The sequence below is a fragment of the Lonchura striata genome, chromosome 2, assembly GCF_046129695.1.
Source record: "Lonchura striata isolate bLonStr1 chromosome 2, bLonStr1.mat, whole genome shotgun sequence".
Lineage (NCBI taxonomy): Eukaryota > Metazoa > Chordata > Aves > Passeriformes > Estrildidae > Lonchura > Lonchura striata.
In genome coordinates, this window is record NC_134604.1 from 29840502 (window position 1) to 29864484 (window position 23983).

The window sequence follows — 23983 nt, forward strand, 5'->3', positions numbered from 1 at the left end:
GCTCGGCCGGGGGCTCGGCCCCGGGGTGCGAGGGCTCGGCCGCCGTGCGGGGTCTCGGCCGGAGGCTCGGCCGGGGCTCGCCCAGCCTCCGCCTCCGGTCCCGCCTGCTGCCTCTGGCTTTGGCCCTGGCCTCAGCCGTGGCCTCGGACACAGCCCCGTTCCTGCTCTTGGCCTCCGCTTCAGCGCAGGGCGCTGCCGGAGCTTCCCCAGCGCTGCCGGGTCCCAGTGGCCCAGCGGCTCCCGGAGGACACATCCCCGCTGCTTGGCACACGTGGCCCTAAGGGACCTGCTTCCCATACGGGCACTCTGGCACAGCCGTGCTTTGCCCTGCGCCTGTGGCGCCCGGCTCAGCGTGCCACAGCAGCACGCACGGTGTCAGTGGTGCTCGGCAACGGGGAGAGGAGGAGTGGCCATAAACTAAACCAAGAAGTTCCACCTCCATGACGAAGAACTTTACATTGAGGGTGGCAGAGTGCTAAATGCGTTGCCCAGGCAGGTTGTGGAGTCTCCCTCTCTGGAGATGTTCAAAACCTTCGTGGATGCATTCTTGTGTCACCTGCTCTAAGTGACCCTGTCTTGGCAGGAAGGCTGGACTGGATACCCAGAAGTTCCTTCCAACCCTAGCAATTCTGGGATTCTGTGAACCTCTAGTCACTCAGCAGCTGGGCACGCACAGACTCCTCATAACTCAGCTGCTGGATGGCTGCCTCTTAGGTGTGTTGCCTCATGCAGCTGTCCATGTGCGCACACCAAATTCCCCTCAGCTGAAGTTTTGGGTGCAATGGATGTGATTCTCTTCCCTTGTTTGTGTTACCATTTTCCTGCTGGATCACTTGGTTGCATAAATTCACCTGAGGGGCAAATACAAAGGTGCACATGAAAAGAGACCTCTGGATTTCTCTGACCCAAACTGCAGCTCACATGCAGGACTCAAAGCTGGAGCTATTTGCTCAGGGCATTGCCTGGATAATTGCTGTACATTTTCATGGTTGGAAAGCTCCCAGCCTTTCTGGGCTCCTGAACCAGTGCTGAATCATCCTCTTTATCCTGGTCTGTCCTCCTTATCACCACCCCTTAGGCAGCAGCACCAGCACCTGCTAGATGCCATTTCTTATCAAATCTGACTGGGAAAGGGACTGACTGGCAGCATGGTCACATAGACCTCATTTACTTAGGAGATTAGGCTAAAGACCTTGCCTCTCCTTGTCCTTCTCTTTTCCAGGCTAAACAAATCCAGATTTCTCAAAAACAAAACTCTAGTCACCTATCCACTGGGCTCTTTCCATTTGGTTCACATTTCTCTTGCACTGGGGAGTGAGGAAGTGCATGAAGGAGGGGAGAGCCTGGTCTTCTCCTCCAGAAGTCCTCTGAAGGCAATGTAAGGTGCAAGGTTTCAGGCCAAGATGAATAGCAAGGGTTTAAAAACCCTCCTGGGTAGCTGACTCTGTCAGGTTAGACTCTATAAACAGGTTTCTGTATTTGCCCAACCTAACTAGTGGACAAATTTGCCAATTTCTGAAGAGTAGCTTTTCATGGCATATCTGTCTCTCATTCCCACATTCAGTTGTGTGTTTATGGTGTTTAGGCCACTTTCCCAAGTAAATCAGTCCTATGTGAGCATGATGGCTGTCTGACCCTGCTCAAGGCACGTTTGACAAGAATTTATCTGCTTAGTTCTGTAATTTACTGCTGTCAGAGAAGAGTTTCAGAAGCAGCATCTGTTCGTGAGATTGCCTAACAATTTCCATTGCAAGATTGTTTCCAGTTGCTTGAAATGTTGCTATATTTGACCTGTTTAGATTAAACGGTGGATAGTCACTCGGAGTCAGAACACAGCTCTGAGAGTAGGTTTTAAGAGTCAGAACACGATGAGTCCACCACTACTTTTATGGTAGTATTATTATTTTAATAATCAGGGCAGTGTTATTCTTGAGAGGAGGAGCTGTAGCCAAAACTCTTGATTTACTGTCCTTTACATATAGCATAATTTCATAACATTACATGGGTATTAATGTGAAACTTGAGGTTCACATGAGCTCAGTGTGACACAGTGGGAATGCAGCTGCTGAAACTTCAGCAAATCCGGTTCCATTGACTGTGCTCCAGTGGCTCATGCAGCTTTCCCACACACCAGAGCCACAAGATCCTAGATGCTTCTTCCGGAGCTCCTGCAAAACTTTCCTTCCAGGACCATTTCTTGTATGCTGAGGAGCTGGGACAGGAATGTTGTGCCCTGCCTTGGCAGTGCCTCTTCTCCCAGGCAGGCACAGGAACCTATCCTGATCAATAGGCCATGCCAGAGGGGCTGGCTACTTGGGGCAAGGTGTCTGTCTGGGTAGTGGGGTTAGGCTTGAACACTGATGGGGAGGAGGGAGATACTGGAAAAGGCAGAGTCAGAATAAAATTAAATACAATAGAAGTCTGCTGCTGTCAACAACCATGTCAAGGGAAAAGCATAGAGGGTGGAGAGAGAAATGGAGAGAGAAATAACCACTAGCAAGAGATGAAGTATAGCGGGAGAAGAGAGACTGCTTGGAATGACAGGCAGGGAAGGACATAAAAATAAATTTTCATTAGAAGGATGAAATTTGAGTTGGTGGCTGTGGAGCCAGTTGGGAAAAAAAGCCAGGAATGGGTGAGTGACAAACCAGACAGAAGGAGAAACTGGAATTTGGTGGATGTGGAGGCAGGAAAAGAATAATATGCTTGAAATCATGTCACCTTTTCAGTGTGCAGATTACTGAACAAATAAATCAGAGAATCATTAGGGCTGTAAAAAGCCTCTAAGAACATTGAGTCCAACCATTAACCTAGCACTGCCAGGTCCACTGCCAAACCGTGTCCTTAAGCACCACACCTACACATTTTCTGAACACTCCCAGGGGTGGTGATCGCACCATGTCCCTGAGCAGTCTGTCCCAATGCTCGATCCGACTCTTTCAGAGAAGAAATTTCCCCTAATATCCAAGCTCAACCTTGGCAAGCTTGAGGCCGTCTTCTCTTGTCCCGTGCGACGCCAGACCCGTTTCTGTCCGTTCCCGCCGCCCCGCTCGGCGAGGCGGGGGAGCGCAGTCCGGGGCCCCGGTGCCGGGACCAGGAGCTGTCACCCAGGGCGGCTCCGGGAAGTCACCCCCCCGACACCCATTCTGGGGCCGGGCGGAACCCTCCCGGGGCCGGGACTCCACCGGACCCGCCGGTCTCTGCTGCCGCCTCTCGGTGCCGCCGGGACCGGCGAGACGGGACTTCAGTCCGGGAGAACCGGCGCGTTCTCCAAGGGGTTTCGAGGTTGAGAGAGTCGAGGTTGCCCAGCCTGAATCAGAGCAGGGTCCTTCCTCACCATAGCAACTTCCAGTGCCTCAAGGGTCTACAGGAGAGCTGGAAAGGGGCTTCTTACAAGGGCAAATAGTGATAGGATGAGGTAGAATGGCCTTAAAGTGAAGAAAATTAGGTTTAGAATCGATATTAGGAGAAAATTCTTTACTGTGACGATGGGGAAGCACTGGCACAGGTTTCCCAGAGAAGCTGTGGATGTTCCATCCCTGGGAGTGTTCAAGGACAGGTTGGATGGGGCTCTGAGCCTCTCCAGGGTCCTGTGGAAGATGTCCCTGCCTATAGCAAGGGGGTTGAAACTATATCACCTTTAAGGTCCCCTCCAACCCAAACCAATAAATAATTCAGTGAAAGAAAGCACAAGTATTTAGGAATATTTTACTGTAATGAATGAAACACCCAGGGGTGTGGGGAAGGCAATCAACAGGCATCTCAGTGTGGTACAGTGCACTGAGCAAAGTGTTCCTAAGCCACAGGTTTTACTGGGAGATGGTGGAAGCTTTGCAATGGGACTCAGTGATGGAGGGAATAAAAGAGGTGAACAGACTCTGGTGAAAATCCCCCTGGTATGATTTGCAGAGGTGGAAATCAGCAAATTGTATCGAATGGTTCTGAGCCAGAACACACCTGCACTGTTGAGTTTTCCTGGGGTTTATCACAGGCTCCCAGTTTAATGACTGGCAGCAAAACTGGCCTGGGTCACAAAAGGGAGGTGGGAAGTGCAGCATGCCAGAATCCCACAGAACCCTCTTATTTTCAGAATGGGAAACAGGCAAATTACTGCCAGATTCTTGGTAAATTGAGGGTATTTTACTTCTTACTTGTATATCCTTGATTCCCTGCCACTTATATTCCCTTGGTTCACATAGTTAATGTTGTTTTCTCTTTTGATGTTTATGCCCTTTTTTGAAATGCTCTGACTCAGTGTTTCCAGATGGAGATCTTTTCTTAAGAACTTGGGAAAAAACTTTTTTTGCCCAACTTCCTGGGAGAAGACAAGCAAGTCAAGCCTGTTTTAAATGGTAATTTTATGAAACCTGGAACACTACTGTGCTGGCAGAAAGGTTACAGCTACACAGCTCTGAGTCATTTTAAGAAAAGGATTGTCTAATGCAATTTGGGAAAAATAGTATGTGGTCACATAATTTAAGAATTTAAGAGAATGTGTGTGCCTCTGAGGAGAATTATATTGCACCGGTGAATTTAATGTCATAACTTATTACCTTAATTACATGATTTTGCCTCTTTAAAACTGTTATCTGACATAATTCTAGCAAATGGTGAAATATATTACCTAACTGTTTCATCTTAAGAGTTGAAAAAACAATACAGATTTAAGAAAATGCAATCAAATGTTGTACATATATTCAGTGTAAATATACATCAATATTACCAGCCTTCTGCATAGTTAGCATTATGCAGATATGTGACCAGATGCTTCTTTATTTAACTATCTTCAGCAATCTTTTTCTTAATTAATATAAATTAATTTATTAATAATGCATATTTCTTAATTAATTTCTAAAGAATTATGAATATTCATACACATATTAATCAACCACTGCTACAGAGGAGTTGAGTCAGATTTATATGAAAATACAGAATTCCCGTGTGATAAAATGACATGCATAATATATCAGTTCACACTCATTTTATTTCCACCATGCCTATTTTCAAATATGATTGTGGCTTGAAGAGTCACTGACAGGTTTTTACATTGCTCAGCTCAGAGCAGAAAACATCTGCCTGTGGTTTATTGTGCATCTTTCATCACTGTTTTCCTGTTCCCAAAATTCCAGTTCAAAACATTGAGCTGTGCTCCCAAGAGATATCAGAAGGGAGATGACACACTGGCTTTTTTTCTCTTTCCATTCTCATTTTGACAAAGAAAACAGACTAGGCATGTTCTTCATGCAAAGCCTTTATCCTGACTACAGTGAAGTCAGTTATGATTCATCTGGAGGTGTTTCTCTCCCTTGACAATATGAAGGACTCTTTCAGATGGGCTGTGCTAGTGCACTTTGCCTGTGGCCTGTTGAAACTTGAAGCACTTTTTTTTCCTGTCTAAAACAAGCTCTGGAGTGTACTGTGCTGGCTGTAAAGGGTAGAGGCTGTAAAGGAATTTTAGATTTTCATTTACAGCCCAGTCACAGTACAGCTGGTTTGTGAGGGGGAGTCTAGAGTATTAGTGACAGATATTTTAGCTTGTATTTTGGTCTTGGCTTGTAGGCACTGGCTGGGCTAAGGGTTCTACCTGGTGTAAGTCTTTGAACTCCTTTCTGCAAGGGTCTTAGATCTAACTTGCTGCAGGGCTAAGTCTGAAGAACATGAGCATGATGAACATGCTCTTTCTTACGTGAAGCTCACTTGGAAAATAAAAATGTAATGATGTGTTCCTAGTCCTAAATGAGTCCCCATACTGACCCCAGCAAAACCATGTACTCCTGCTGGTAGCCTCAGAGATGCACAGCATTGAATAGGCCACTATTTTTTCTTTTATTTTTTCCCTAAAAAGGGGTCTCTGAAACATCTGATGAGGAGCAGTAGCGACAGCCCTGTGGCCATTAGGTTGCAGTAAGACTGAACTCCACCAAGGTCATCTCTGGACATGATGATCAAACAGGGTTTTCTGTGCAGAAGCATTGGACTCTCCCTCTCCTACACCCTTTGGATGTTGTTCCCAACTTTAAAAAGGGAGGGGAACGAAGAGGGGAGGCAGGCCGTCGAAAATTCTATTCCCCTCCCTTTTCCCCAAAGTCATCTGATTTCCCGAAAATACAGCCAGACTGGTGCGCTCCCCACGGCAACTTCAGCCAAGAGGATTGTGCAACTCTTTCTGGGAATTCCCCTTCCTGCCGAGAGCTTTCAAAGCCAGCATCTCACGCTCGGGGGAAGGCTGGGAAGCCGCATCCCACAGACAGAGGGTGCTGCGATATTGCGAATTAGAGCTCCCTTCCCAAAACTCGGCTTTGGGTGCGTTTGGAGAAGGGTGTGCACAGGAAGAAAAAAGAGAGAAAGAAAAGAGAAGAGACAAGAAAACCAGGCGTGAACTATGGAGAAAAGGTAAATTTTGCAGGCATTAGAAATGAGAACGGAGGATACTCCCCAGTGTCGTTGTTTGACAGCTAGAAGAGTCAGAACAAGGCGCTTCCTAACCCCAGGGTCTTAGCATAATTTTTGAGGCGCTGGGAAGAAAGGACTGGGTACTCCTGGGGGATGTGTTCTCTGTCTTAATTTTCTCTGCACCAACGTGGTGTCTGGATTCACTGGTGGTCATAAGGGGAAAGCACTGGTGGGTACCAAACCAGAGATTTTGTCCTTGTGGATCTCAGCCTCCCTTCTTGATGCTTGGGTTTGCTCTGTGCAGGAAGGGACAGAGGTATAAACTTGCTTTTCACACAAAACCTTGACCTACTCTCTCCAAGGTTGGATTTTAGGGTCTTCAACCTGCTTAGCAGACACACAGTCATCAAGGCAACATTAACCAATCACAGTTTTTTTGTCCCAGAGCATAACTCCAAAGTCCAGTTCCTGAAGGTTTTCAGAAAGGAAGAACTGCTTTTTCCAGATGTGGTGAGTTATTAAATCTCAAGGTTTATTAGTAATTGCATTCTATAAATCATGTGTTTGCCCTCTAAGGCTCTACTGATTTTCAAATCTGAATGTATCTAGAGCTCAAATAGCCTCCAGAACAGGGCAATGAGTAAGGAAGAGCACTTATGATCCCTGTGTGCAGCTCCTGCAGCTTTACCAGCTGTTACAGAGACTGAGACAAGCAGAGAACATGGCTGAGATTGTACTCCTATGTGGAAAGCTACAGGAGAAAGGCAAGCCCCACACAGCCATAGCACTGGCCTTTGAAACTCGGGAGGCAGGAGCTCTGCTGCAAGCCATGTGCAGCCAAAGTCTAGCTTGTTCACTGGAGCTGTGCACATACGAAAATGGAGAACACTACTGCCATGTCACCTTCCCTTCTCTTTCCTCAGGTCCCTGATCTTCTTCTGTCTCCCCATCTGGGCTGATGCGGCCTCTATGTATGGAGAGATCTTGTCACCCAATTATCCTCAGGTGTATCCCAATTATGCAAATGAAACTTGGCAAATCCAGGTCCCTGCGGGATATGGTATTCACCTTTATTTCACACATCTGGATCTCGAGCCATCACAGGACTGCGAATATGACTTTGTGAAGGTACTGTCTGTTCCTTGAGTGAGAAAAAGACAAGAAGGCAGGTTAGAGCACAGAACAGCAAAGCTGTGCACAAAGTCAGAGCTGGGAGAGGAGTTATGCACAGCTTGCCTGTTCTGAGCTCCAAGAAGTCCAAATGACTGGTTGTGTCTCCACTAGCAGTCATGAAATCCATTTGTTTGCTTTATAACCACATGAATGTTTTCTGCCAACTGAGTGTCCCATTTATGCTTCATCCCATGTTTTTCCATATTTGTAGGAAAAGTCTTCTTAACCATCACTGACACATCTCTATTGCAAGGCATATTCCCAACCATTGAAGTATGGGTGTAAAAAGACCATTTTCTTAGGGCAACAGTTGTCTGTTCCTGAAATTATTTGGAATTAATTGATGAGTGGACATAGATGATGTATTGCAAACAGAAATTGATTGGAAAGGATGGAGGTTAGAAACAATCCATCTGTGTAGGGATAGTGGCCACTCAGATAAAGTGCTGTGGTCCCCGGCACCACAGTTTTTTATGATCCATGCACCACAGATTTCTTAGAGCCAGCTCTGCTCTACATTGTCCCACAAGGCACAAAAGATCAAGCACTTCCACACAAACTGACAGAAACAAGACCATGCTATCCTGCCACAGCTCTGTGTGAAAAGGGGCAGTGAGGGCAAGTGCAGCACCAGGACACCTTTGAGGAGGACCAAGGTGGGACGGAAGGATGAGTGTGCTCTGTAATAACCTGTGTCCTTTTGCAACAAACCAATGAGCCTGTTAGGCTGCTCAGTGGACTGTCATGGTTGGTTTTGCTGCTTTGGAATACATTTTTTTGGTGTTTTTATTTGGTACAAATGGGCCTGAAGAAATAATGTTAATAGCAAAGAGTGTGGCTTAATTTATATCTGAGAAAATAAGATAAGCATTTCACTGGGAAAGCAGTAGGAAGGAGCACTCTTCAAGTGTCTTATGAACATCATGAAATTGGCTCTTGAGGGGCTCCACGTGGCTGCACCTGAGCACCTAAAAGCTGAAAGACTCAAGTGTTGGTAATTCCACATGTTGCAGTAGTGAGGTGAGGTGTCTCTGAATTCTTCTGCAGATCCTGTCTGGTGGCTATGTCGAAGGCGTGCTTTGTGGGCAGAAGAAACCTCGTGCCCCTGGCTCCTGGATTGTGGAGGAATTTCGTGTCCCTTACAATACCCTCACTATGATATTCCAATCAGACTTTTCCAATGAGGAGCGTTTCACTGGTTTTGCTGCCTACTACATTGCTGTGGGTAAGGTTAAAACAGCCTCCTCTGAATCTCTGTAGTGTCCAGGCTGGGAGGAAAGATGACAAGAAGGGTTTTTCTTACAGAAATGCCTTATTTAAAGAGATCCCAGCAGACAGACCTGCATTCCAGTATGGCCAGTATAATTATTGTCTTAGGAATGCCTTTTCCTAGCTGTTCACTAGTGTTTGCTTCAATCTCTCCTTCCCTCAGGGCGCTCTCCTAATTTGGCTGATTCATATTTTCATACTTGCAGACTTGGACGAGTGCATGGATTTTGTGGATGAACCCTGCAGTCATTACTGTAATAATTATATTGGAGGTTACTTCTGCAGCTGTCCACCAGATTATTTCCTCTATAAAGATAACAAAACTTGTGGAGGTAAGAGATGTGCGTGATCAATAGCAAGAATTAATTTAGGCCGAGTTTGATATTGCACTTGGAAGACTTTATCAACCTTCTCGGCCATTTATGACGGATATATTTTGGGAGGCAAAACCCATCCCAAAGCAAATTTGAACTGCCATAGACAGTGGTTTGGGGAATTGCTATTAACATATTTGTAGCAACTTTATTTTTATTTCTGTGTCAAGAGAATTAAAAAACTACTGAATGACATTCTTGAAACGCTATGATGGAAAACCATCTTAGCATACTGCTGTGAATCTTTAAATCTCTAACAAAACAGGGAAGTTCCATAAGGAAACAAAAATTTCCAAGGGCCTGCTTTGCTTGAACAAAAAAGTTGCCAGATCACAAATGGTGCATGTTGAAAGGAGTATAATATGAGGACCTGAGAATGAGGAAAGGAAGCCTAAATCCCAAGTGGAGGGTAAAAGGGAGTTAAAGTCCCTGGCTAACTGAGAGAGAGAGTGGCCCTGGCTTCAGTTTCTTGGGAAGATGCAGTGTTGTGACATGGTAATTGCAGGTAGCTGGGCAGACTGGGAATGTGCCAGTGGAAGAAGGAGAGCTTGTCAGGTGCACGCACGGACCATTTTCTTTCTGAATCCTACTCATATTCCCTCCTCAATCCTAGTGAACTGCAGTGGGAACGTCTTCACTGAGCCAACAGGGGAGATTGCCAGCCCCAACTATCCCAACCAGTACCCAGAGAATTCTCGGTGTGACTACCGTGTGGCTCTGAGCCCGGGCTACTCCGTGGTGCTGACCATTCACAGCGGCGACTTTGACGTGGAGCCAGCCGACTCCAAGGGGACCTGCCACGACAGCTTAACTGTAGGTGTGCAGCTTAGAGAGCCTAGGAGTCAGGGTGCTCTGACTCCTCATATTTAGAAGACTTTGGTACTGCTTAACTTTATTTTTGATTATGTTGTCTTTTGGAGTTTGTGGGAATACATTTGAATAGGTGTGCATTGAGTGTGTATCTTAATAGCTCTCTCAATACATTTGGCATTTCTCATTTATTCTCGTTTGATATTTTCCCAGATTGTCTCTGGAAAACAGCATTTCGGTCCATATTGTGGCAGCAAATTCCCAGGTCCTTCTGAAATCAAAACCAGGAGCAACATTCTTGACATAATCTTCCAGACAGACCAGGGCACACAACACAGAGGCTGGAAAATACGCTACTATGGGGATCGTGAGTAAACTCTTGGGAATGTGTTCACTCTGCTGTTGAGTTAGGGACAGGGTTTGTCCCAGGTCACATTTGTGGCACAGCAGCATGTCAACATGTTCACAGCTGCTGGTACTGAGTAAGGGTATGCCTGCTTACTGGGGGAAAAATATCACTGGGGAGAAAGAGGCTAGGAGCTGGAAGCAGAGTAGATCTTGAACCAGTTCATTGCTGATTTCCACCTATCTTTTCAAAGCTGTAACCTGCCCCATGAGTGTCATCTCCAACTCTGTTCTTGACCCAAAGAAGGACAGGTATATCTTAAAGGACATTGTGAAGGTGACCTGTGTGGAAGGCTACGAAATTGTGACGGTAAGTGAAATAAAAAAGCACATGTCCCTCTGGCCTGCCCAGCAACATCTGGAGGCCATTCCCATCAGGGGTCCTGAGTACTTTTGGGAACCCCAAAGATTTCAACACAGCAGTAATAAGAGGAATCCCCTTCCAGCCACTGCAGCATTTTGAGGCCTCTCCATTGGAACACCTGTGTCAGATGTATTTCATGTCCAGGGACTTACATGGATCATATGTTTTTTTTCCTAGCAACGAGATAGCATCACAAGTTTTGTCTCCAGCTGTCAGGAAAATGGTGAATGGAGCAACTCCCATTTGAGCTGTGTTCGTAAGTGACCTGTGTCTGTATCACGGGAAGGGAATTGGAATGAAGTGTTTAGGCTCTAGATCCACCATATCTCCAGATTAGGAGGATGCTGAAGTACTGGGATGTGAGCATACTGAAGGGACAGAGAAAGTGAGCCCACATGACTGCACAGGGATTAGAGACGTTGAATGCTTCCCTGTCATACAAAATAATCATATTGTTGAGTGAGGGTGCCCCTTAGATTGTATTTGATCCCTTTTGTCTCTTCTCCACAGCTGTGAACTGTGGTGATCCCCCTCCTGTTGACAACGCCCAAGCCTCATATGTCTCTGAACTCCAGGAGCCTCTGTACACAGCTGCTGTCCGCTATCAGTGTGAGGCACCCTACTACACCCTGGAGAACAAAGGGCATGGTGAGCATTGCCTCTGCTGCACAGTCACATTCCTTTGGTTAAAGGCCTAAGGAATGGCTCTGGCACCGTCGTGGGGCTGGGATTTTGTGCCATCAGGTCAAGACTGGTGTGGGGTTGCAGGCAGTAGTTTAGTGCTGCCTCTGCGTGTAATACACTCTAACAATGTTGACTTAAATGCATTAGCAAGTCCTCTCTCTGTTTGCCTTGCGAGTGAACCATGCAGGTTTTTGTCACATGTAGCACAGAGTTCTGGTGGAAAAGTAAAGAACTCAAGAAATCTGTTAGATGAGGTTTCTCCCAAAAAGGGATAGAAGCACCCTGGTAGGGAGATAACAGCAATGTTTACCAAGCTGTGCTTGCTTTGGAAATAAGAAGGTTGATCTATCATGTACAGTAGTGCTATTTAGCCTGTGTTTATCTTGATTGTGTCATTATGGACCTCTTTTTTCTCTCGTATTTTCCAAGTGATATATCAGTGCTCAGCCAGCGGAGAATGGGTCAATGAAGAGATGGGAACAAAGCTACCAAAATGTGTTCCAGGTACTACCAAATACTATATGGGCATGCAGCATAGGAAGAACACTGCTTCTTTCATCTCTGTATTTTTCTTTTCTTAACTTCCAGCTGATAGAGAGAATTTTAAAGCCTGTGTACTGCTCAGTTTATCCTGGCAGAGGAGGCAGCATGACTTGGCCTAGTTGTGCATGATGCCTGTTCACTCCTTCAAAGCCCCAGATCCTCACTGGCAAAGTACGAGATCCAGGTGGAGGAGATTCAACTCTCTTTAAAGTTCAGTCACAGCTTAGACCGTGATTCGGATTATACAAGTACACAGTGAAAAAGGCAAACTGAAAGATAAAGCTCAGGGAATTTACTACCCGAGAGGAGGCTACAAAGACTATGAAGCCAAATTCTTCTCAGTGGGACACAGCAATAAAAGGCAATGACAGGCTCAAGTTGCAACAAAGGAAATTCTGATTGTATCTAAGGAAAAATGCTCCCCCAGACCACTGGAACTGCTGTCCAGAGAGGATGGCTAATCACTACCTCAGAGATAAGCAGAAGTTACCTGTCAAAGCCCCTGAGTAACCTGGCTTTGGAGTTATGAGGGGGGGGGGGGGGGCCGAAAGGGCAGTTAGGGAGGAATAGGTTGAGCTAAAGGCACTGAGAAGTACCTTCCAGCATAAATCTTCATATGATTATGGGAAATCCTTTAACAAATCCTGCTTCATGCAAATTAGAAGATATCTGCTGGCTATAGTTCCTTAATCTCTGATTTTCTAACCAAGGATTCAATGCAAACAAGGTAATATGATAAGAAATCAGTTTCCTAGCAATGTCAGAATGATCATTCTTATTTATGTCCTTATTATTAACATTCTGCAAAATGTTACTGAACATTTTGCCCAAAAAGCATGGAGCATCTCTACATCCAGAAGACCCACAGATAAGATCCCCAGCTGCTTAAGATTTCACATACTTATAGAATGGAGAGGCAAAATGGTAAAACATCAGTAACTAACCTGAACTCTTAACCTGAGAGTATCTGGAGTCCACAAAAACAAACAAAAAAACCCCAAACAAACAAACAAAAAAAAGCCAACAAACAAACCAACAAAACTAACAAAAATCCCTGACTGAACCAAACCAAAAAAATATATTTAAAGAGCAGTGTCATATTTTTAAGAAATCAAACAAGTATTTTTTCAAAGACAATCCCTTCATCTAAAGGGCATAATTCAGCAAGGAAAAATGCCAACTATAAGGCAATTAAATTGTGAGCTTTGACATACCTAACACTGTCAGGGTGACAGCTGATTTCCAGAAAACTGAATTTTAGAATGAGCATTTTAAATCTAAATTGAGTGTTTATAGGTTTTTTTTTTCCTCTAGAATTTTCTTTGATTTCTCTGTAAATACTAATCAAGCTCTGTGGCATAAAATATAAACATGGTTACTCAGATTCAAAAATTACTTAGAGGACACAGGAAGGAGGAGACTGTGGGCTTTTTGGCAGCACCAAAGAACTCCCTGTTTGTAACTGCTAATTCTCCCATCTTGTCTTTCTCCCATCTTTATTTCTTTTCTTTCCAGTCTGTGGGGTGCCTAGCAATCCCATCCGAGACACTGGAAGGATTTTTGGAGGCACCCGTGCAGAAAAGGGGAACTTTCCCTGGCAGGTGTATTTCAGTGACCCCAGAGCAAGTGGAGTGCTCATCTCTGACAGATGGGTGATGACTGCAGCTCACGTGCTGGATGGATATGACAAGCCCCCCATGTATGCTGGGGTAATCAATGTTCGTAGAGAATTCCTGAAGTCAGAAGCCGAAAACCTTATCCCAGAAGCTTCATTCATCCATCCTGGTTGGAAGGAGGAGCCCGCAGAAACCAGGATAGATTTTGATAATGATATTGCGCTGCTGAAGCTGAAGGATCCTGTGAAGATGGGTCCAAACATCTCACCCATCTGTCTTCCTGGTAAATCACCTGAATATGAGCTGGAAGAAGGGACTCTGGGCTACATTGCTGGATGGGGTCGGAGGGAGAAAGGAAGACTCCCTGCTGATCTTTGGAAGGCCCAGATTCCTGTGGTGAACATGGACAAGTGCCGATCTGTGAAACCAGAGGGCTTTGATGATTCCGTTGCTTACATATTCACGGACAATATGATCTGTGCTGGTGGTGGCAAGGACAGCTGCCAGGGGGACAGTGGTGGAGCCTATGCCATCCAGGATCCTCTGAATGCCACCCGCTACTACGTCGCAGGGCTCATCTCCTGGGGGCCAAAATGTGGCACCTTTGGCCTGTACACCAAGGTGGTGCGGTACTTGGACTGGATCAGAGAGACCATGCGCGAGCACGAGGGCCAGGAGGCTTGGCAGAAATAGCTGTTTGTGCTTTCAGCACCGTCACCCTTTCCAAATGTGACCCTGTTCACGCTGTGTATACAATGGGCAATATATAACACATTGTAATTCTTCCTGTCTACGCTGAGTGGAGAGTCAGGAGTATGGATCTGTTTCTCCCACTGTCATCATGTCTGGGAAGGGAAATTCTCCTTCTTCCATTCATAGTAGTGTAAAAGGAAGACATTATTCCGAATAAAAGAGACTCCTTCTGCTTCCTTTCATTTTTTTTCTACCCTATTTTTCCCACTTGGAAAAGACCTAGCTGTGCCCCATTGAAACCTGACAGGGAGGTTTCAATGAAGACGAGAGAGAATAATGGTTGGTTCCCATGGAAGGTTCAGAGCCTGGTTTCTGATTTATGTATTTCCTGACCTGTTCAGAATATCTAACAGCATTAAAGAATGTCCAAACTGCCTTTTGTGCAATGTGCTATTGTGTCTGTAATGCCTTTCTTCTTCTCAGTCTAGACCTAGTTCTCCTTGAAATTCCCTAAATCAAGTGTCTAATCATATTGTGACCCTGTCAGCTTTCACCAAGCTGGAACTTGTAGTATCTCACCTCTCTACCAGTCTTTATAAAGTTCTTCTGAGATGGTTCCATCTCACTGATCCACCATTATCAGCAATGAAGAATTCAGACATCTGAATTAAGCTGAAGAGACTGGACATCTTCAAAAGAGTTTCATTCACCGGTCCTCAGGCTTCATTTTTTTCAAATTTTATTGAGTTAGAAAAGAAATAAAGCTTGATTTTTATCCCAAAACACTATCTTCTCTTAATTTAGGGAAGGAATGTTACCTGACATGTGTTAGAGGTATTTTCTGCTCCAGAAGGTCCTATATCACTCACAGATATCCTTCCACCGAGATGATCAGGGAACTGGTACAGATGGCATATACTGAAAGACTGAGTTTGTTCAGCTTGAAGAGGAGGAAGCAGATAAAAAGGGGCATCTAACTGCTGTATTCAGATACCTAAATTTCCAGTTGGGCTTTTTCCTAGCATGTGGGTCAGCACTGGAACAGGTGCCACAACAGACTGTCCCTAGATCTCTTGATAACTTTCCCTGAAGCTCTGAAGCTAGCCCCACTGTCAGCAGTGGATCAGACAGAGATATCTTCTTCCACCCAAAGTTTTTGTAGGAGTTTAAGAAATGGTGAGGAGGATGTGTACAGCTTTTGGGAGATTTCATATGGAAGGACCTTGAGTTTTGTGTAACAAGAAAAACATCATTGGATTGTTGGACTAGTAACCAAGTATCTTATATCTTGTTTCTCTCAATGATTCATAAGACTACAGTAGGTTATTTTACAGTAGAAAAACTAGTCAGGAAGACAGCTCCAGAGAACACCCAGAACACAAGAGAGGTTGACTTTTCTCTGAGTCAGCATAATTTTAGAGCTGCTGTCCTGCAGTTAAAGCTTTATTTCATATAGTATTAAAAAATCCATCCTCAATTTCTGATCAGTAAATTCTCCTGAGTTCTCTTCTCCATGAGACTGGTTGTTGTCTTCCTTGATTTTGGAATGTGGCACCATACAGACATTTTTGTTATTTTTGCCTCCCTTGAAGCCACCTGCAGTTTTAGAACAGGTAATCTAATGGTAGTGTTGGGACAGATAAGCAGCTGCCACAGGCCATTGCCAAACTGGAAACAATTTAATGGTAGGTAAAGCAATCCCTATACAAAGTCCGTAAGTTGCTTTCAGTGGTGAGAAGTATTCAGTTATTGTTAAAAACACAGACCAAAAAAAAAAGTAAAACACCTGGTTCATTGAGCAAGTATTTTAATATTCATAGACTCACTGATGCCAGTGGGCTTATGCACACTGTACCCAGAAGAAACCACCCCATCCTTCAAGGAAGTCTTCTTCCCTGCAACCTTCCCACAAAAGAGAGTACAGAAGTAGACTGCAGTAGTCTCATGATATCATCAGCATTTCAAACCATAACATGTTTGCTGTCATGAGATTTCCTGAGATAATTAACGCTTCATCCGTTTATAAGATTTGTATGAACCAGAATACCCACAAAGGTGTCCCCCAAGCTGCCAACGGTACAATCAAGCAGCATGGTGGCTTTCAGAAGTGCTCATGAAGGTTACATGCTTTGCCTGTTTGAAAAGCCTTTGGGTATGATGAAAAGCTTTGGCTATGATTTGCTGAGTCTGGAAATTTATATGCTAGTGGCACTTCAGATAGTTGGACAGCAATACCTAGTGCCTGTCCTCCTTTACTATCCCATTGATCCAGTCCACGTAGTTGAGGATCTTGGTGTAGAAGCCGTAGCCTGTGGCACAGCCGATTCCCCAAGAAACGATGCCGGTAGCCACCCAGCGACCACTTTCCCTGTCTAACACTGTCAAGATGCTCCCACTATCCCCCTGGCAGGTATCCTTCTTGCCTTCGAGGAGGCCAGCACAGAACATGTTCTCAGAGAAAACCATAGGGATACCTTTCTTATTACTGTCTAGCCAACTCTGACACTTCTCTCGAGAAACTGCTGGCAGGCTCACGTACTTCAAATCGCTTGAGATGCGGTTTTTATCCACACCAAAGCCACTCACGTAGCCCATGTGCCCGTGCGCATAGAACGAGGTGTTGGTGGCATCTGGGAGACAGATGGGCAGCAGGGTAGGGCCCAGAGTTACTGGGTTTTTCAGCTCCAGCAGGGCTATGTCCCCGTTGAAGTTGTGCTCATCTTTAGGGTTGAAGTCTGGGTGGATAAAGATCCTACGTACAGGGTGGTTACCCATCCTGTGGAGCTCGTCTACATTGGTGTGGCCAAGGAAAATGTCAGCCTCTTCTGCCAGCTGCTCCAGGCTCACGTTATTCTGTACTCCTCCTTTGGGGAAGATGGTGTGGGCAGCAGTCAGGATCCATCGGTCACCCAGGAGGGCACCACCCCCCCGTCCATTGATGCCAGTCAGAGCCTGCCAAGGAAAATTGCCTCTCCCTGCTGATTTGCCACCCAAGATCCGCTGGACTTCAACAACAGGATGGACTGGCTTCCCACACACTGTGGAGAAACACAAGAACATGACATTTACTCTCTGTTTTCTCCTGGCTTTTCTCTCTCTTTCCTCACCATCACTGTTTGATTTCACTTTATTTTGGCTATCTGGATAGTTTTACATTTTCCCTCATAGATACCACTATCCTCACCCCCCTCCCTGCATGTTGTCCCAGTTTTGTACTGATTGTAAACATGTGTCAGAAAATATCAGAGTTTTTACTGACCTGGCAAGCAGGATGGAATTCTCTTCTGGCCATCTTGATCCAGCCAGGTTCCCTCAGGAGAACAGGTGAATCTCTCTGTAGGATGAGAGGGAAGGGAATGAGACACAGGCCTGCAGGCATGGAGTGGGAATAGAATAGAATAGAATAGAATAGAATAGAATAGAATAGAATAGAATAGAATAGAACAGAACATTTTCAAGAGATTCCTCAGCCCTTCCATCCCAAAGCACTCTTTTCTGGGAAAAGCTGCCTGTGGTAGGGTGTGGAATGTCTTCATCTGTACATCTGGAAGCACCTCAGTTCCAGGGGAGCAGTAAAGCTCAGGCACAACAGAAGAAAAGGCTGAAGGGCCATCTGTGTGAAGTCTTATCTTCACTGAGTCCACAGGTGTACAGAGCACTGTTTGACCTTATTTAGCCCAAAAAAGGGAGAGAAGCAGTAAAAGCATGGATTTTAGATTCAACCTTCTGGTGTTGGTAGTTTGCAGAGAGTAGGATAAAACGTTTTGTCCCAGAAATGGGAACCAGATAAGTCAGTTACTATACATGGTAAGTATTTATTTCTGAGCCTAAGTTGCAGGTCAGCTAAACTTCACGTGTCATCTCTCAACACAAACTCCACTACCTCCAGCACTCTTGCTTTTCTCAGAAAGTTTGTGCTGGTGACTAAAAATAATTTTTATACAATTTGTCTTAACACTGAAGTAAATGCTTCTAAGAAAGTGTTTGCTGTTCTCTTTCAAAGTTGACTAAATTATGATGACTCCCCATCAGAATGTGGCTGAAGCTGGTATTTGCTTGCTCCTGATTATTCTTCTGATGAGACTGATCTCTGAATCTATATAAAGGATTTAAACTCAGATGCAAGAATAATCAAATTGAATATTAGTACCAACTTAAAGAACTCTTTAGTTGCATGTCACCTCTCTCCAGTATGCAACACAACCATGTGTCCATGCTGGTAACTGTATCCAGGAACTTATTCAGATTAATATTTTTTTCTTTGTGGAGGCTAAATGAGCAGCCAAGGCAAGGAAATAATGAATTCCTTATCCTGTTCTTGGAATCAAAGGTCCTGCATCATCAAGTAATGTCTCAGGTGTAAAAAGAAGGCGTGTGAATGGTTTTGAATGATGACTTAATTTTTCTGAGCTGCTGCATTTAAATAGATTTTTCTGCAAGTATGTTATTTAGATCTTAGATATCTCTGCAGCTGAATAATATTCTAAAGAGCTAAACAGCATTACACTGGAGCAGAGTGTGTGTTTATTTATGTGCCTCTGTAGCGACTCAGTTGGATGCAGTGAGTTTTATGACTTTTGGTGATTCCCAGACACCATGCCTCAAATTTCAGTGAAAGAATGAAATCTACCAGAAAGAAAAAAAATCCACTAAAAAAAAAAAACAACCAACCAGACAAGCAAACAAAAAAAAACACCCCCCCCAAAAAAAAAACAACAACAAAAAAAACCCCCATGACTATAGCTGAGAGAACAAGACCTTCCACGAAAGTTAAGGGGAACATGGAAGAGGGATGTGATGGGCTCTGGGAATGAAGCAGAGTGGGAACAGGCTGAGACAAGAAGATTTCAGAGATACGCTGCAGGGTCAAGAAAAGACTGGAGAGTCTTCACAGGAGGAAAGCATGAGCACAAAGGGGAGAAGAGCCAATTCTAATTGGAAATGTGAGAAGGCTTTCCAGGCACAGGTCTCAGTGGTGTCTGAGTTGGGTTGGGACTCACCACCGCCTGTTCCGGTGACGATGTGGTAATAGGGCTCATTGCACTGGTAGGAGATCACTGACTGGTACTCATTGTTTGCAGGCTCCTTAACGTAGCTGAATACACCATTGGTCAGGTTTTTGGGGATGCCACAGTTCACAACTACAAAAAGGAAAAAATAGAAGACATGAATCAACGGCAGACTGACAGCAAGTCTGGGCATTGGGGCCATGATGTGAAGGACCAGTTAAAACAGTGGGCAAAGACAGGTTGTCCCAAAACAGATCCCAGATTAGGATCTTTTGCTTTTAGATGTTGCAACATCATAGAAATGTTGAGTGATATTTTATGCATTTTTGTAAGGGAGGGAAAACATTTGAATTTTTGCAAACAGAAAAATGTGAATCAGTGGTGGACCTCCACAGGTCCTTCCAGACAGCACATCCACGAGGCTATGGCATGGACAAAGTGAGTCAGAGACGCTGAATTTCCCACATTCCTGGAGGAAGAAAGCTGCAGTAGGGGATGTTATTCCTGTTCTCAGATCACTCACTTTCACAGCGGGGCATGGGTTGGTGCCAAGTGCCATCAGCCTGGCAGACAGCCGTGAAGGACACCAGCTTTCGGTCGCCCTACATGGGAGAGAAAAATATCTGTTGGTTGTGCAGAGCCTTTAAGTCCTTCCCCACATGAAAATATTATTCTGTGTTTCCATCTTTTCACTGGTGTCCAATATCTGCCCCTCTGCAGTCTGTTCCAGTTGCTGTCTCCTCCTGCCTTCCCTCTATCCTGTACTTGCCACAGGCTACACATTCTTCATAGCAGGCCAGGATACCAGCAGCCAGCAACTATAAACCCACAATGAGCCAGAGGTGCTGCCCAGCCCTGGCAATAGGATGGCAAGGGAGGCAGGTAGCATCTTCTGCTTTCATCTTCTGATTTCATATCCTTCCAGAGAGGTGCTCTTGTTTACCAACTTTTCCTGGGATCTTCGTCTACAGTCTTCTACCAGGGCTTCATGAAAGAGTAACTGCATAAGGAAGAGAGCTAGGAAAAGAGAAACTACTGGAAGAAAGCTCAGAGAAGCAAAGATAAAACAGAAATTACAAGAGGTTGCCATGAATGAAATCTTCAAAGGTAGTTTAACTGAAAGGTGAAAGACACAAACTGAAGACAAAACAGAATATGGCTGAAGGGAGTGGAGAAGGGATCTCACCTCCATCAGGTTATACCCAGTCTTGCAGCTGACAACAAAATAGTCCTGAAACTGATACAGAGGCTGCAGGTCTCTGATGATGGTAAATGGATCCCGTGGGACAGGCTGTGGGCACCGTATTTCTGTGACAGAGTGGGACAGATTAAGCTGGGATTAGCAAACAGTGTCAGTAGGCTGTAGTAGCCTCTGGGGGAGAAATCTCTTACTCTCTGAGGTGTAGTGGATCTTCCAGCCACGGCTGAACCCTGAGTCATCGGTGAGGAAGAGTATGTCCACCTCATTGCTGTTGGTTTCAACGATACCAGGTGGTTCCCTGCCACAGAATTCACCAATCTCTCTTCCTCGTGCTTGGATCTGATGAGGAAAACGTATCACAGGGATAGAAACAGAAACACACATGCCTCTCTGCCTCAGTACGCCTGTTTCAACACAGACCAAGCTTACCAGAGTGCCTGTGATGGTGAATAAGGCTGGCTGTCAGATCCATCTTTGCTTATGCCTTCACTGGCAGATCAGAACTACAGACTGACCTAGGACAAGCTCTACTTCTCCCTTATCTGGGAATCAGAGCTGTCAATCCCTGAGATTAAATCAAAGGGAAATTAAACTGGAAGAAGGATGGGTTTTTTTTTTCTTCATCACTCACAGGGACCTATGACCCAGAGCCTCTGACCTCAGGACAGCGGTAATTAAATTCACTGAGGGAGAGACAAGAGCTCAGTCATTTGTGCTGGGGCATTCTGCTTGTACTGATCCCATATTTCTCATCTGAATAGTGGTGTCCCCACGATTTCTGGCAGCAGGGTTGGGAGGACAATTTGCTAATCTCAGTACCTTGAGCTGGTCATAAGGACAGTGGACTTGCTGGTGGTCATCAATCTCAAAGGGTTGCAAGAACTTGAGGGAGATAGACAGGCCATTCTGCAGACGGATGCTGTAGTTACACCGGAGGTTTTCGGGATAGGGCTGGGGATACTCGGGGCTGCTCAGGTACCCAGACGCCTCTGTGAACAACTCGCTGCTGCACTCCACTGGTGAAGAGGAAGAAAGGACAGGTCACATCGTGCGGCTGTGCCTTCTGCAGCCCCCCCATCTTCTTCCTAAGTCACTTCTCCCAACCTTCCTGCATGAAGGGCTCCTTCTCTGGAACCCTCTGATCTTTTACAATTTCTCTGTACCTTTGCACGAGTGGTGGTCACTCTGAAGCTGGTAACCAATCCGGCAAGAACAGAAGTAGCCACCCACATAGTTGTGACAGAAGTGCTGGCACTGAGGCCTTTCATTGTTCTCGGCAGCATTGTTAGGATCACATTCATCCAGATCTGAAGACACAGGAAGTGAAGGGGCAAGAGGAAGAAAGTGTTAAACCTCCCTGCTCTACACTGACAGTACTAAGAGATCTATATCCTTGTCTGAAGCTTCGCTATTTGCTTGGCAAGGAGGGAAATTGGTTGGAGCCACACAGGCTTTTTCCTACTTACCCACAGCTTTGTAATAAGCCAGAAAGCCCCTGTAGGGAATCACTGTTCCATTATCTTCATTGGAGAAATCAGAGTGAAATTCCAGGTGCATCTTGTTCCCCTTAGATACAAACTCCTTTCTTCCTGGGTGATTGCCTGTGGTTGACCCAAGCCGGCCACAGTATCGGCCCAAGTCCTTCTTGTCTGCTTTGATCTGTCAAAGTTAAGGTGAAATCAGTGTAGCCTCACAAGACTGAATCTGCTCCACACACTGATATTACCCAACCGTGAATTATCAGTGCTCCTCCCATTTCTATCTTTAACTCCTTCCCTTTCCTTTGTGGGAAGCATCAGAGGAGGCCTGGTAGATGAAGAACCACTGCACATGGTGGCCACTGGATTGCCATCTCCAGGCACCCCTTGGCCCAGGTGTCTATGCACGTACCTTAACATAGTCATAGAAGCAGGACTCAGATGGCTCCAGGTCAAAGTATTTGAAGGTCAGCTTCACCACATAGCCTTTTGGGACCTGGATATCCCAGCTGCTGATGTTATCATTGGGATATGGCTTGGGATAGCTGGGGGATCTGATCTCCCCAAAAAAGGGAGAACCTCTTGGGACCGGACTGCAACCGATCATCCCAAAAAAGAGAAAGGCCCATGGGAGACAAGGAACATGCCTGTGAACATGACAAATAAACTATGACATTGCACGAAATTAGGTCATTCAAAATCAGGGGAGACTTCACAACTGACTTGTGCACTGTCCAGAAGAATGCAAACACAGGAGGCCCAGTTGCAGGACCAGTCCTGGCTCAGATCACTCAGGAACAAGATGAGCAGCTGAAAAGTTGAGCACTAACAAGGTTCCAGCAAGCCACTGTAGTAGCCTCTACAGAGAAATTCATTAACCCAGCAAGCAGCATGGAGAAGCATGGGTGAATTCCCTAAGTAAGGTCTGCATGTTCTCAGAAGCTGTAGGGCTGATTCTTATAGAACCAGGAGAAGTTTGGGCCCCCTTGACCCTGGGCCAGCGGGTTGTTTCGGGTTATCGATAGTTTAGGATCCTTGGCGAGGATCTGAAGAGCTCAAGCTCAGTTTGCTGTGGAGCAATCCTGCCAGTGTCTCTTGGGCAGCCCTCTACCAGTCACACATCCCTCTCTGTCCTCCAAAAGTCGGCACTCGCTTTTTTCCCTCTCATTCTGTGCATCTCCCCTCTTGCCCTCTGTCTCCCTCCAAAACGAGCTCACTGCCCAGAGCAGCAGCTTAGCCCCGCTGTCCTATTCTCCCCCCTGAAAAGGTCTAAGCCCCAGGATCCCCCAGCCTTCCCAAGGCTGTGCCGGCGCGTCCCCCTGCCCAGAGCCCCGACTCACATCTCCGTGCGCTCGCCCCTGCCGCGCAGCCCGGCGGAGCTCGGAGCGGCGGCCGGCGGGGAGCCGGGGGCGGGCGGGACGGGAGGAGGAGGAGGAGGAGGAGGAGGGAGCGAGGCAGGCAGGAGCGGGGAATAGAAAGCCGGACTGCGAACAGCCTGGCACCGGACCAGGTCCCAGCGCCGTCTCTGCTGCCCTCTGCTGCCGAGCGCCCCGGCCCCGGTCCGCGAACACGGAGCCGGGGGTGCCCCGGGGGTGTCCCGGGGATGTCCCGGCCTGGCCACGCAGAGCCGAGCTACCTCTTCTTGCCCAGGAGGCAAGAAAACGATTGCCGAAGACTCCTCCGAGGGCTTGGTCTGCAATCCAGAAGCTGTTCCGAGCTTGTTCCCACCGAAAATGTCCTCCTAGGAAGCCCCCACCCACCCCAATCTTCCTGGGCTGTTTTCTGGTATAGAAAGATGAGACAATTTATAGCCTTCACAAGTTATTTCGAACTTAAAAAAAAAATCAAGCTGAAATTAAGCTGTCAAAAAAGATAAGTTTTCTCAATTCTGACCTGCTGAAGAGCACTTCTGAGATGATTTTTTTTTTTTTTGGAGGGGGCTGGGGACTGGGATCATTTTCAAGAAAAGCA

General features: G+C 45.9%; 2 protein-coding genes across 2 annotated transcripts; one reads left to right on the forward strand and one right to left on the reverse strand.

Moving 5' to 3' along the window:
* The first annotated feature begins 2581 nt into the window (after positions 1-2581).
* C1S (complement C1s) lies at positions 2582-14435 on the forward strand. The gene is given in 12 exon segments (XM_077790390.1): positions 2582-2635; positions 6839-6903; positions 7317-7521; positions 8614-8791; positions 9042-9167; positions 9823-10022; positions 10233-10386; positions 10619-10734; positions 10966-11044; positions 11299-11436; positions 11902-11976; positions 13531-14435. Coding segments are annotated over 12 exon segments (2184 nt in total). The 3' UTR covers positions 14325-14435.
* Positions 14436-16114: 1679 nt separating this feature from the next.
* On the reverse strand, positions 16115-23414 carry C1R (complement C1r). The gene is made up of 11 exons (XM_021549131.2): positions 23353-23414; positions 22425-22659; positions 22001-22193; positions 21698-21841; positions 21354-21550; positions 20726-20873; positions 20520-20641; positions 19857-19935; positions 19325-19465; positions 17584-17658; positions 16115-17362 (listed from the first exon to the last, which is right to left on the reverse strand). Coding segments are annotated over exons 1-11 (2139 nt in total). The 5' UTR covers positions 23355-23414; the 3' UTR covers positions 16115-16559.
* Positions 23415-23983: the final 569 nt, after the last annotated feature.

What these genes read in the sequence shown, in the direction of transcription:
- C1R (XM_021549131.2), bottom strand. An exon ending in TGACCACCACTCGTGCAAAG is followed by an intron (nt 21,551 to 21,697) that starts GTACAGAGAAAT and finishes CCTCTTCACCAG; the next exon opens with TGGAGTGCAGCAGCGAGTTG. An exon ending in CTGGGTATAACCTGATGGAG is followed by an intron (nt 19,936 to 20,519) that starts GTGAGATCCCTT and finishes TCTCCCATGTAG; the next exon opens with GGCGACCGAAAGCTGGTGTC.